Source organism: Ovis aries, chromosome 20 (genome assembly GCF_016772045.2).
Source record: "Ovis aries strain OAR_USU_Benz2616 breed Rambouillet chromosome 20, ARS-UI_Ramb_v3.0, whole genome shotgun sequence".
Classification (NCBI taxonomy): Eukaryota; Metazoa; Chordata; class Mammalia; order Artiodactyla; family Bovidae; genus Ovis; species Ovis aries.
This window is the reverse complement of record NC_056073.1, coordinates 5296240-5311187: the sequence shown is the minus strand read 5'-3', so window position 1 is coordinate 5311187 and position 14948 is coordinate 5296240. Positions and strand designations below refer to the sequence as shown.

Genomic DNA, 14948 nt, shown 5'->3' with positions numbered 1-14948 from the left:
TACTTCTTCAAAAGTCCAGAACACACATTCAAGCGTGCACGGGAGAGTCTCCAGGCTCGATCATAGGATAGGCTATAAAGCAAGCTTCAACACATTTTATGCGATTGAAACAGTAAAAAAGTACATTATCCTACTTCAGTGAGACAAAGAAAATGGTTCTGATCCTGACCATAAGAACTTAGCATGTGCATTTAAATGCTAAAAGAGAAGAGCCAAGGGAATAAATAAATAAATAAGCTGTCACAAAGGAGTCATCCAGTTAAGATTGCTATTATTTTGAATAGATTTATTGCATTAAGTTTATACATCAATTGGGAGAAATTGATATATTAACAATATTAAGTCTGCTGATGTGTGAATGTGGTACATCTCTTCATTTATTTAGGTCTTCTTCAATGGCCCTTAGAAATTTTCATAATTTTATCTGTACATAATTTGTCCACATTTTGCTAAATGTACTTCTAGAATATATATTTTGCTATTGAAACTTGTGTTGTTTTTTAATTTAAACTTCAAATCATTTATCACTAGTGTATAGAAATATAGCGAATTTTGACTGATTTAGGGTCCTGCGTATTGCTAAATTCATGATTTTAGTTCTAGTGGCATTCTTATAAATCCTTTAAGACTTTCTTTGTAAGCAACAATACGTTCTCAATAGAATCATTTTATATACCTTTTATCTGTTTAAATTGTCTTCTTCTACTGGCTAGGATCTCCAGTACAATGTTGAGTAGATGTGTGAGAGAAACCTTTGTTGGCTTGTTCCCAGTCTTGGAGGAAATTGTTCATTGGCACCCCACTCCAGTACTCTTGCCTGGAAAATCCCATGGATGGAGGAGCCTGGTAGGCTGCAGTCCATGGGGTCACACAGAGTCGGACACGACTGAAGTGACTTAGCAGCAGTAGCAGCACTAAGTTGGATGATAGCCCAAAAACTTTTCATAGATGCCCTTTGTCAAGTTGAGAAAGATTCTATTACTAGTTTACATTAAAGTTATTGAATTTTTCAAATGTTTTTCCTTTCTTTAAAGAGATGTTCATTGTTTTTTCTGCAAATATGATAAATTACATTGATTGATTTTTTACATGTTAAACCCATACTGTATTATCAGAATAAATTTGATTGCTTTATTGAGTCAAATCTATTATATTTTTGTATATTGTTGGATTTGCTTTAACAGTATATATTTTGGGGAATTTTTCCTCTCCCTTCATGTGAAATATTTGGTCAGTGGTTTTCCTTTGTTCTCATAGTATTGATTATCAGGGTAACTATCCTCATTAAAATTTATTAAAATATTATCTTTTCTTTGAATTTCAGAAAGAGTCTAAATAAGATGGAAATCATTCTTTATGATTTGATTGCATCTTACATCAATGAGGCTATCTGAGCCTGCAGTTTATGTTTGTTGGTTTGCTTTGTTGTAACAAGGTTTGTAACAACAAACCGGTGTCAGTTTAATTATCTTTTCTTTCATTGTATTTATTCATTCCATGTAAGCTTACTGTTCACAATATTCTTTTATGCCCTTTCTAGTGTTTGCGGCATGGTTGCTTATCCTGGCCACAAACGCTTCTTTAGACAGGGCAGGTTTCAAGGGTCATCATTTATGTGATACTTTCATTTCCTAACTGTGTTAATACCTGTTCCAGGATGTATTTTCACATCAAAGGTGATTATAAAGTGTGACTGTAATAGCAGAATAAGCGCAGTGTGTGTGTGGGTTTGGGTATGTGTGCTGTATGTGTGCACTGTGTGTGTGTGTGTGTGTGTAACGTTGTGTATTGTGCTTGTGTAGTATGTGTGTGTGTGCTTTCCACAGTCAGCGATTGTTCAGCTCTCGCTGAGATGGCAAGGAAACCTTCCCCTGTGGACAAATGGCCTGAGTCTCTCAAAAGCCCTTTTGTATGACTACTATTGCTTTCAGGTAACTAAAAATTAAAGTGTGTGCTCAGTCATGCCTGACTGTTTGCGACCCCATGGACCGTGGTGCACGAGGCTCCTCTGTCCATGGGTTGGGTTGCCATTTCCTTCTCCAGGGTATCTTCCTGACCCAGGGATCAAATCTCCATCAACTGCATTGGAGGCATATTCTTTTACTCCTGAGCCACCAGGGAAGCCCCTTTATATAACTAAGCATGTATTTTTTTAAAATTGTTAACTTTCATATCAGATTGTGTTGAAGTTTATAGATGGAAATAGTACATCACAATGGGAAAAGATGAACTTTCCAATAAGACACATCTGTGTCCATATTCTGGCTTGTCACTTATTGAAGATATAGACTGGATATTTTAATCTTTCTCAAAACTGCTTGATAATCTGTAAAATGGGTTTACAATAACTGTTTTTTTAAAAGAAAGCATTAATAATTACTCAAGATTTTGCATCATTCCTGGTGCTCAGCTAATATCAATAATTTCTATTGATACTGTACTGACTTTCTCTCAACACAGACGAATTATCAGTGGGGACTACTGTATGTCTTCTCACAATATGTGCAAGATTGGCATCTTCTATCTGTATTTAGATTATCATGTAAGAGAGGACATCATTATTACATTTTTATGATTGCAGGCACCATAGTCATGCTCCCTGTGGTATAGTTTCTCTTTATGGCAACTTTTCCTGATAGTTGCAGAAGTCATCAGATGCAGGATATTGATTCTTTTTCCCTCAGGGGAGCACTGAATAATAGATTGCGTCAGTTTAAATGCTCTTAGAGATTGTTTAGGAAAGAGTTCAAGACAATTTAGCAGACATTAATAGGGCTACTCATGCTACAGGTCTTCTGGGAATTTCCAACATCCATTGCAAGTTCTCAATTATTTTTAAAAATGACTGCTTAAAAAAAGACTCACCGAGGAGGAAGGATTCTCAGTCAACAGATAAGAAGCCTGAGTGGGGCCACCTTGATGTGAAAGGTCAGCCTATATGGCAGAACATGGAGAATCCAAAGATAAATCATTCGTCAAATGTTTTTCAATTTAAAGGCAGGTTTTCTTTATTTTCATTTGCTCCCTTTTGAGAGGGAATAGTTATGTTCAAAAGAAGCATCATCTCAATTCATTTCTGTGGAAATCAAAGTAAAATTCTGTTCTCAAATTAAAGATTATCTAACAGACCTGGATCTTATGATGGATAAAGCAACAGAATCCATCCAACATCCATTGTGAGAGACCATAGGGACACGTTGCTCTGTTCTGGCTTTCGGTGCAGAGATAAAAGCAACAGCTGAATAATCTTAATAGGACTAGGATGTTCTTATGGTGTGCTTGTTGGCACATTTTCCTTTTAAAAAATTACACATACTGAAATTTATTGTTTTGCTCACTAAACCCTATCAATCTTCATGAGCTTATAATTAAGACAATATTTGGAGGGACTCCCTGCTATTATCAAATAACTTTGAAAAGAAATGGAAAAGTACAAGTTGTGTAACTGATGTTCCAAATTCCAGCTATTAGAAATGACCATGGAAGGGATTTTCAAGGTTTTTATGTGAATTTTAAAGGGTCTGGCCACAAAGTTGACTCCAAGAAATTTTATAAGAACAAATAATAAGCAACAGAGACTATTTTGTTTTGTTTTTATTCCTTTTATTTAAGGGTTTACCTTAAACCCGAGAAGCAGAAAACCTAACGAAAGTCCCAACTCGCCATCTGCCAGCAGGTGGCAGTGTTGATGCATGAAAAGCCATGCCGGTTACTTTGAAATCACCTGCTTAGGTGCTCAGTCTATTTCAACTCCAGGTATCCTAGCTGAATCAGAATTCCTAATACGTGCTCTGCTTCCCCAGTTTTCATTTCTCTCTCTTTTAAATCAAGAATTTTTTTCTTAAAGAGTAGTTATAAAGTCACAGAAAATTTGAGTGGAAGTTATAGAGTTTTCCCCTCTCTGCCTCCCTCCATTCATGAGTAGCCCCCCGTTATCAACATCCTCCAGCAGCGTGACACATCTGTTAAAACTGATGAACCTGCATCTACTCATCATGGTCGCAGCTTATCTTATGATTCACTTTTGATGTACATTCTATGTGCTTAGATGGTATATTCAGACACAAGGTATAATGTGAGAGGAAATGTATCCATCATACAGAGTATATCCCCTGCCCTGAAATCCTCTGTGCTATGCTAATTCATCCATCTCCCCTTACCCCCGGCAACCACTAATATCATTCTATTCTCCATATGTTCACCTTTTTCAGGATATCATATATTTGGAACCCTGCAACAGTAACCTTCTTAGAGTGGCTCCTTTCACTTAGTAGTATGCATCTAAGGTCCCTCTCTATTTTTTTCATGGCTTGATAACTCATTTCTTTTTAGTACTGAAAAGTATTCCTTTGTGGCGACAACTTCTCTTTTCATAAAGAGATATATTCCATTTGCAGTTCTATTTAGACCTTGACAAAACTGTGATATTGCAACTGTTTTGTTTCCACCCAGACTCCTACTTGGCACTTGACGTTTTACTCCAGAACACACTCCGCTCAGCAAACCTCCCAGACCGCAGGTGTCTGGGATACTTTCTATGTCATCCAATTACTCCTCCGAAGCGGAACTTTCCTAAATCAGATAGCAATAAAGGATCTGCACTCCTTTCAGATTCCTGGAACATCTTCTGTCGTCCAGAGAAAATGGAAGGCCCTGCAGCCTCTTTCACAGCCTCGGGGGCCAGGACAGCAGACCAAATCCAGGATTAGCGCCGTGGCCGCTGAAATAAAGCAGATCCGAGCCAGACGGAAAACAGCCCGGATGTTGATGGTTGTGCTCTTGGTGTTTGCAATTTGCTATCTCCCAATTAGCATCCTCAATGTACTAAAGAGGTAAAGCTACTTATTATTTGAAAATGAAGAGATCTGCCATGTCTCTTGGTTCTTAATTAAGGACTTTTATTTATTTATTTTTTTTAAGCCAGAGAAAAATTCTAAGCTGTCTGCCGAGCTAGCTTGTCAGGCCAGATAACTCAATGTGTTGTTGTTACCAGCAGGTAAGAACACACAGCTTTTTAGAGTGCTGGGACTTTCAATGCTCTTATCCATGCTAATTCTCTATTGAATGACAGACAGAAAACAGATGTTCCCCCTGACCTCTTCAAGTTAATTGCTAAATCTCAGATGCAGAAAAAAATTCTAATGCAAAAAACTCATTTGCAGCTTGGAGCTCTTTTTTGATCAGAACAAATGGGTTTTCCAACTTTGTTTTCAAAGACATAGGGAATGGTGACAGAATTTTATCTAAAGGACAAAAAGAGATAAGAATTGTGTTAGCGTTCTAATTATACTTAAAAATGCATTTATGAGCACACACACACACATACAAATGGAATCACAGCACATATTGTGTTTTAAGTGCTTAAACAGAAAGAAAGAAAATCCATTTTTCTAAAGCCATCAAATCAAGTTTAGTATGAATAGGTGAATAGTGTTAATAACCAAAATCAACACAAAGCTTTTCAGTGAGAGAAGTTACGTTCCTGTAACCCTGCAGATACACTTTTAAGTTAAAACAGTTGGCCGACATGATCAGCTGATATGGGGCAGTGGTACCCAGAAATCTTCAACCACCTTTATTGCAAATTATCTTAATAGTTGCACAGAGGCTGGTCCCAAGGTAATACTGGTTCTGTTTATCAGAGGACTCTAACTAAAACTAGGATTGCACCTCTGATTTTCCCCTGATTCAGAGTCAATATCCTATTCCTCACAGCTGGGGCCTCTGGAGAGAGGCAGCTTTGGCTGGAATCGCACAGTCTGAAGGTGGTATAACCAGCTGCAAAGGTTTGTCATTCTCTTTGGGGCTTTGTCTTTGATTGCTTAATGACTTTTTTCCTTTACTTTTTTTAAAAATAAATTTTACTGAAGTAATGTTGCTTTACAAAGCTGTGTTAGTTTCGGCTGCACAGCGAAGTGATTCAGTTATACATATATATATTCTTAATGACTTTATCAATAGTAAAGAAAGAGAAAATGAACTTTTCAGCAATGCTGTTTAGTACAGGCATAGCCTTAAAGGTATAAGATCTGTGGCAGGTTTGGTCCTTGAGCTATACACCAGCTCACAAGAAAAGGGAAGCTTCTTTGCCCTCCACATATATATGTGTGTGTGTATATATATAGATAGATAGATAGATATTTTTAATTCCCTTCTTAATTTTCCTGCCCATAGAAATCATGTACAAATGTATTCTAGTCTGATGCAAAATGGTGTTTTCTGTTCCTAAGAACCTATAAACATACTGGATAGGTTTTCTCTCTCTCTCTCTCTCTCTCTTTTTTTTTTTTTGTACTTTTATTTTATTCACTGTCTAAAGTCAGTGAAAACTGGATTTACTGCTCTCTCAAAGACACACTTGGATTTCCTGCATCTCAGCCCTAGTTGAGGGCTAGTTCCAAATACCTACTTGTCCTTAATATTTCTATTCTTCTGACTTACAAACCTTCCTTTCCAAGGAAAATAAATGACTTTCTAAGGAGAAAACCCATGTTAAATTTAAAATAGTTTCTGTTTTTTGAGTCTTCTGGTCTCTGTCACAAAATAAAAATTTCAAAATAACCTTTAAATTTGTTTTTCTCTTTTTTTTTCTTTTTTTTTTTTATGTTTCCACAGTTTATTGTGATCCACACAGTCAAAGGCTTTGGCATAGTCAATAAAGCAGAAATAGATGTTTTTCTGGAACTCTCTTGCTTTTTTCATGATCCAGTGGATATTGGCAATTTGTTCTCTGGTTCTTCTGCCTTTTCTTTCTTTTTTTTTTTTTTTTTTTTTTTTTTTTTATATTTTTTTTTTTTTTTTTTTTTAGTTTTTATTTTTAAATTTTAAAATCTTTAATTCTTACATGCATTCCCAAACATGAACCCCCCTTCCGCCTCCCTCCCCATAACATCTTTCTGGGTCATCCCCATGCACCAGCCCCAAGCATGCTGCATCCTGCGTCAGACATAGACTGGCGATTCAATTCACATGATAGTATACCACACACATTTTCTTCAAATACTTGTCTCTGTTTACCCTCTCATTTTATACTCTTGTTTTCTTTCTCTTACAATAAAATCCTTAATTCTTTTATTTAGAAGTCAGTTTTTCTGGCTAGTCAAAACCAACATCTTTAAAGCAAGTCTGGTTTGTATATTATTTCAAAGATATATTGTGATAGTCATAGCATATTAATTCCATTTACTCACGTTGTCTCACTATACATTATATTTTTGTAAGACTAGAGTACTGCATAGAACATCATGTTATTCCAACAATGCATTTCTATCATATGCACAAAATCCACAATCAATGATAAACCCTCTGTCAAGAAATGCATTATAATCTTCAGCCTACAAATTCATCAAGTAGTTACAAGTTACCTGCTGTTGTCTAGTGAATAGAATTTAATAGCTGAGATATCTCAAAGTATAGAACAAATCTTGAAAATGACCTTCAAGGATACAGTAATAAAATATTTGTCAGAGTTTAAAATAATGAATAAAAATATTAAAACTTAAACATTTTAAGAAATTACCAGAATTTTGCCAACTGAAAACTAGTTTTCCCCTGCATATTAAAAAAAAAAAATCCTAGAAGCCCAATTTCAGCAAAGTGGTAAGACTGAAGTTGAAGAAATGTAATACTCTGATCAACGCACAAATGAAGTAGGGAGCAGTACATACAGCGGCAATTTAGGAATGCTATATATACACACTGCTATATTTAAAATAGATAACCAACAAGGACCTACTGTATAGTACAGGGAACTCTGCTCAATATTCTGGAATAACCGATATGGGAAAAGAACTTCACAAAGAAGAAATGCATGTTTATGTACTAGTGGATCACTTTGTTGTCCTCCTCAAATGAGCACATTGTTAATCTTATACTCCAATTTAAAATGAAGATTAAATACAATGAAATGGAATATTCACAAACACCGCTCCGCTGCGTGTAGACACAACACGGAAGAAGGGAGACAGATACACAGTCAACCTCTGTTTTCTTACTGCACTCATCCTTCACAAGAGAGAAAGCCCCTTCTCTGACCTGAGCTGGCTCCTGATTTATTACAATGCTAACTGTGCCCTTAGGTGCCCTTCAGGGACTGAGGTTCTTCTGGCCCCACTGTGGTACCCTAAGCCTGTAAGTGGTCCGTCCTGCAGGGCAGCACTGGAGCCAGGTGGCTGCGACCTAGGCCTTTGTTGACCCCTGACTTTGCTTATGTAAAGGAACTTTCCAGAACCTCACTGACTTCCTGTTACTGTGTCTTTTCCTGCAGAGTGTTTGGGATGTTTACCCACACGGAAGACAGAGAGACTGTATATGCCTGGTTTACATTTGCACACTGGCTTGTATATGCCAACAGTGCTGCGAACCCAATTATTTATAATTTTCTCAGTGGTGAGTTTTCACCTGTTTCTTCTTTACAAACTACAGCCCAGGGCAAGGGATGGATGACCAGAAGGTGTGAACACGCTTGAACTGCAGGAAGAGCTTAGTTGCAATATAATGAGGATTTTTTTTTTTTTTTTCTGATCTGACTGGTCTTTAGTTTTTCTTCCCTTATGAGAAGAAATACTTGTTACCTAACAATCAGAGAAAATTACCTAAGTAACTTTTTTCCATTAAACTTAGAAGCAAAGTTGAAATAGGAGAGTGAAATTGTGAGAACTGGATAAGAATCTTGCTTGTCATATAGTAAACTTATGATTTACAAAGATGTGAAGTCATTTTATCTGAAAATAAAACAGCCTTCCTTATATCATTTCCTTTGCCAATATTTATAGCCTAATTGAGATGGAGTTGGAACCTTTGTATTTTTAGGTATTTCTCTGTTATTTGCATTTCTCTTGTGGGTAATTAATATATATCTCTTGGGCTTATCTCAAGATTTCTCACTGACCCCAAAAATTATATTCCTCCTAAATAACACTGAATTAAACAGACCACACCCACATAGCTCTGCAAACTGATTCCACCCATCTCTGTTTATGGAATCAACATAATTATAAAAATCATATAGCTAAATACTTTTTAATGGTATAGCCACTTTTAAAAATCGTATTTGTTTATTTATTTGGCCTCACCACGTGACATACAGGATCTTAGGGGCCTCACCATGTGACATACGGGATCTTAGGGGCCTGACCAGGGGTTGGACCCATGACCCCTGCATTGAGAGCCACCAGCAAAGTCCTCCTCAAAAGACAAATGAACAATCAATTAGGCTTTTTTTAAATAACTTGTTTTTTTCAGTCATGGCACGTACCCTCTACATGGCTGTCCAGATGGCGCAGTGGTAAAGATCCGCCTGCCAACGCAGGAGACGTGGGTTTGATCCTTGGGTCGGGGGATCCCCAGGACAGGGAAATGGCAACCCCACTCCACTATTCTTGCCTGGGAAGTTCCATGGACAGAGGAGCCTGGAGGGTGTAGTCCATGGGGTCACAAAGAGTCAGACACCACGGAGCAGCTGAGCACGCATGCGCCTTCTCTCTCTCTGCTTTATTTCATCTTTCAGCGAATCAGATGGTGTGTATGTGAAGGGTGTTCTGTATTCATTTCACCCTTTCCAAGCCTCCCTCTGCTCACTCAACTCCAGTCTCCAAAATAAAGACTACATTCAGACTGGGATAGCCAGAGCCCACTGCTCATGTGCTGTCTGAAAGGAGGAGAGGCGTGTAGAGCTAGGACTTATAAAGAATCTCTGGGCTTAGGAGCGCCTAAAGCCCTGAGCTTGCACTAAGCAGGGGAAATCTGTTAGAGCATAAGAGAGAGAAGTGTCTGAAGTAGGAGCCACTGAACCAAGTCAAAGTGCCGTGACGGGGTTAAGACTGATGCAAGGAGGTCACTGGGCACTGATTGTAATCACTCAATAACCCAGGTAGGTAATCGAAGCTCAGACACAAGAAATGGTTATTTCCAATGCTGTCATTTACTCTTAGAGACTTGAAAGGTCACTGTTTCATGGTTATCCTTCTTCAGTGTGACATCAATAATTTAAAGATAAGGAAAAGCTTCTAGAGTTTTTCATGTTTCATTCAGGTTTTTTTTTATCCTGCCTTTCACAGATTACAGGACTTTCCTGGTGGCTCAGACGGTAAAGCGTCTGCCTACAATGCAGGAGACCCGGGTTCAATCCCTGGGTCGGGAAGATCCCCTGGAGAAGGAAATGGCAATCCACTCCCGTGTTCTTGCCTGGAAAATCTCATGGACAGAGGAGCCTGGCAGGCTACAGTCCATGGGGTCCCAAAGAATTGGACACGACTGAGCGACTTCGCTTTCACTTTCTTTCACACAGATTACAAAAAGAAGCTTTCTAGCTAGTTTAAGGGACTTTTCCAGATATTTTGCTGAACTGATTGTGTCAGTAGAAAAATTTCTTCACAGTACAATGCAGGGGTGATTTCTGCAAACTGTTGGCCATTTACAGCATCGGTTTCATCAGTTTTGAAATTGTTAGATATCTCTGGGCACCCTTCTGCTGGTACTCAACTCTACTATAGCAATCTAGTGAAAAATAACCCACATTCACAAATATATGTAGTTTGCCTATAAAAACATGAAACAAACTTCAAACACTGAGTGTGTAAAACAGTCTCACTATTTTATGGAAATGTTTCATCATTTCAACAATGTACTAAGCATGATTTAATTCTTTACTATGACTAATATTCCATTGAATATATGTATGTTTGCAGCAACATGAATGGATTTAGAAATTATCATACTAAGACAGAGAAAGACAAATATCATGATATCAATTATATGTGGAATCTTAAAAAATATATACAAATGAATATATTTATATAACAGTAATAGACCCACAGACATAGAAAACAAAGTTATGGTTACCAAAGGGAAAAGTGAGGGGAAATGGGAGGGATAAATTAGGAGTTTGGGATTAAAGTATACACACTATTATTTATATATATATATATATATATATATATATATATATATATGTATGTATGTGTGAGTAGCTGCTACTGCTGCTGCTAAGTCGCTTCAGTCGTGTCTGACTCTGTGCGACCCCAGAGACGGCAGCCTGCGAGGCTCCCCTGTCCCTGGGATCCTCCAGGCAAGAACACTGGAATGGGTTGCCATTTCCTTCTCCAATGTATGAAAGTGAAAGGTGAAAGTGAAGTCGCTCAGTCGTGTCTGACTCTCAGTGATCCCATAGACTGCAGCCCACCAGGCTCCTCCATCCATGGGATTTGCCAGGCAAGAGTACTGGAGCAGGGTGCCATTGCATATATATATATACAAGGTCTTCCATATATATATACACAAAGTCTTCCCTTGTGGCTCAGACAGTAAAGAATCTGCCTACATTGCAGGAGATCCAGTCTCAATCCCTGGATTTGGAAGATCCCCTGGCGAAGGGCAAGGCAACCCACTCCAGTATTCTTGCCTGGAGAATTACATGGACAGAGGAGCCTGGTGGACTATAGTCCATGGGATCGCAAAGAGTCAGACATGACTGGGTGACTGACACTTTCACTTTCAAATATAAAAATAGATAAACAACAAGGACCTACTGCATAGCACAGGGAGCTATACTCAATTATTTTCTAACAACATATAAGGGAATCTGAAATATTATAACTGAATGACTGTGCTGTACATCTAAGACTAACATGATATTGTAAATCAAAGATACTTCAACTTAAAAATAAATAATTTTTTAACAAAGATTGCACAAAGCTTCCGGAAAAGAAATTTCCTTTTTCTATCTTTCCCCCCACCATTATCAAATGTTGCACCCGCATGTAGATTTGGCTCCAGGAAGTCACTCATTTGTACCCTATTCGAGATTGGTTGAAACATACTGACTGCAAAATTCTTTTCTCCTTTCATTCTCCCTGGTCATCCAGGAAAGTTTCGAGAGGAATTTAAAGCCGCATTTTCTTGCTGTTGCCTTGGGGTTCATCACCGCCAGGAGGATCGGCTGGCCAGGGGACGGACGAGCACGGAGAGCCGCAAGTCCCTGACCACGCAGATCAGCAACTTTGATAACGTGTCGAAACTGTCTGAGCAGGTGGTTCTCACGAGTATCAGCACCCTCCCAGCGGCCAACGGCGCCGGGCCCCTCCAGAACTGGTAGGAGGCTGACGCCTCGGAGAAGGATGTCTGAGGACCACTCTTCTTTTTTTAAACCTCTGTACACAGAAACTTTGTTATGCTACTGATCTGAAGCGAGAACTACTGTGTGGACAGCTCCCCCTTTTTCTTTTTTTAAGGGAAAATGATCTCTGGCTCTTTGGAAATAAAGTCAGTTTAAAATCATTTCTCAACTTCTGATTGAAATATGTTAGAAGTCGAACCTTTCACTGGATTTATTTTCAGGCTGTTTCACTTTTAACTTCACGTACCAGGTTTAGTGTCAGTTAAACATGTGAAAATTTCTGATGCGAATTGTTATTTGAATCTACCTTCAAATTGTTGGGTAAAAGTCTCCCAAACTTATCTTTTGATTTTCTTTTGGTTGCTAAAAGAAGTAGCAGTTACTAGCTCTGGATTAACAAGAGATATGTTAGCTGACTTTATAGCTTTAAAAAATTACTAAGGAGAAGTGCCATTATGATGTGATATCTGAGAGTATATTTATATACAAAATAGCTTATTATATTAGATAACTCAAAATCTATATTTCAAAACTAAATATGTAGGCTATTCAACTTTATTTTCTTTTAACTGTATAACTCAGTTACACAGTTTTCTTGGGTTTGTAATCTTACCATGACTAGTATTTCTCATTTTAATGAATAGCCAGGAAGACTCTGTATTCATACAAAAATTTTGGAGTACTATAAATTTGCAATTTCCATCTCTAAGGAAAGATTTTAACATTGAAGAATAAGATACAACATAATCACATTCTTCTAACCTGTAAAAATGACATAATTGGTCTTACTAGGAGAAATTAAGAATTCAATTTACAAAGAAAAGTAGTAGTATAATACCAAATCACTCTGGGTCCCATATTGGACAGGTTAATGTCATGGAGAGTTGATGGTAATTATTTGTATTTATTTACGTTTTATAAACATTTATCAGGTCTTCTCCAGTGGCTCAGCAGTTAAAAAAAAATCCACCTAAAATGAAGGAGCTGCAGGAGATGTGGGTTTGATCCCTGGTTTGGGCAGATCCCCTAGAGAAGGGTTTGGCAACCCACTCCAGTATTCTTGCTGGAGAATTACATGGACAGAAGAGCCTGGTGGGCTATAGCCCATAGGGTCACAGAGTTGGACATGGCTAAAGCAACTTAGCATGCATGCATACAAATATTTACCAAACACCTCCCAGAAGGTACCTACTGTGCTAGGATGGATGTGAACATGCCTTTGAGAGAGCTCCACTCCAGCGAGGGGAACTTGCTGGTAGAGGATGCAGGGAGATGATTCAGACTCAGAGTAGGAAGGAACCAGTGATGGCAGTCCTTACCTTGACATGGGCAAGAAGGTTGCATTTTTTGGTTTCTGTTTAATTAGAGTGACTCTTGATGTCAGTGAATTCTATCCCTACCTGTGGCTGAGAGCCAGGTAGCTAGGAGAATGCAGGGTTTTGCTCTTAATTCACACACAGAGGAATAGGAGAATAGTATATTTTGTGCAAATGGAAGATCTGGGATTCAAAGCACCTCAGATTGAATATTTTCAATTTGCTTCTCTGCAAAATTATTCTGATTTAAATAGTCACTTTAAAATTAAATCAAAAGTAAAAGAGATGTTCATGTATAGCTGCTTTTCTTATAGTATAGTAGCAGGCATTCTTATTTTATTAAAACAAAAATTAAGGAGAATATTTAATAAAGATTTTCATAGGACATAAAAATCATGTTGTTTTTTTGTTACTTTTTTTCAACTCATCACTTTCAGAGAGAATATAACCAAATTATCCACAAATGGTTTTCCTGTCTTAGAATTGGGATTACTGTGTGCTTTTTACTACTCAAAGCAAAAACTACCCTTGAACAAACTTTATTGAAATTATATTGCTAGTTATCAGAGAGATATCAATGAAAGTGAATTTTGTAATTCTCCTTTCTCCTCTTTGTATATATGAGAACTTTTTTTTTCTTATTTATGCTGTGTGAAAAGAGAATTGTGATTTTCACATTGTGATGGGAACTAGCACTTTAGTTTGAGGATAACACCAAATAATATTGATAATATGCCTTAATAGCTAAGTAGTATCGCAGAGTAAGAGCTAAATGTTTCAGATAGTAACATATCTAGTTAACTGTCATTTAAGAAGAGAGAGGGCAAGAAAGCAAGAGCCAGAGCTGAGGAGACAGAGAGGCCCAGAGAGGTGCGTTGTGTAATGGTATGAAGAATGGACTCACAAGTCAGAATTCCTTTGCTCTAAATCAGTAATTCTCAAAATGTGGTTCCTGAACCATCATTGTCAGTGCCACCTGAGAACTCATTAGCTGTGCAAATGTTCACCCTGTCCCAGATCAGAAACTTTGAGGTTGGTACTCAGGAATCTGTGTGCTCACAAGCCCCACCGGTGGTTCCAAAGGGTCTTCCCATTTGGACCTCTGCTCCAGACACTAGCATCTAGCACCTGTACGCTAACCCATGTGAAATGAAGTACTTTACTCCCCAGGTATCTACAACAGGGATTATCATCATCACTACTGTCAACCTGATTGGAGGTCAGAAAGAAGAGGCGAGTGCCGATGTTGAAAACCACTCAGCATCATCTCAGTCAAAGAGATAATGGGTCACGAAATACTTGCCCCTGTGTTACCAGTGCAGTGTGGAGAGAAGACAGGTTCTAAGGCCCTTGTGTGCTTTATGGCTACCTGGATGATCTGAGTTTCTAACTAAAACTTTCAAATCTCCAGTTTTGTTTACCCTTACAAAAGCCTAAATTTGTTGAAGCAGACATTTTCTAAGAATGATAGAACATTTTCCAAGAAGGAAAGCGCAAATAAACACACGCCAGTCCTT

At 38.0% G+C, this 14948-nt stretch overlaps 1 protein-coding gene across 1 annotated transcript in view; it reads left to right on the top strand.

Moving 5' to 3' along the window:
• The window catches only part of HCRTR2 (hypocretin receptor 2), a 37417-nt gene extending 25141 nt beyond the window's left edge, over positions 1–12276 (top strand). Inside the window, exons 4-6 of the mRNA XM_060403559.1 lie at positions 4612–4832; positions 8267–8388; positions 11865–12276. Coding sequence (XP_060259542.1) covers positions 4612–4832; positions 8267–8388; positions 11865–12094 — 573 coding nt within the window. The 3' untranslated portion in view covers positions 12095–12276. The remainder of the gene's footprint in view (positions 1–4611; positions 4833–8266; positions 8389–11864) is intronic.
• The last annotated feature ends 2672 nt before the right edge of the window (positions 12277–14948 follow it).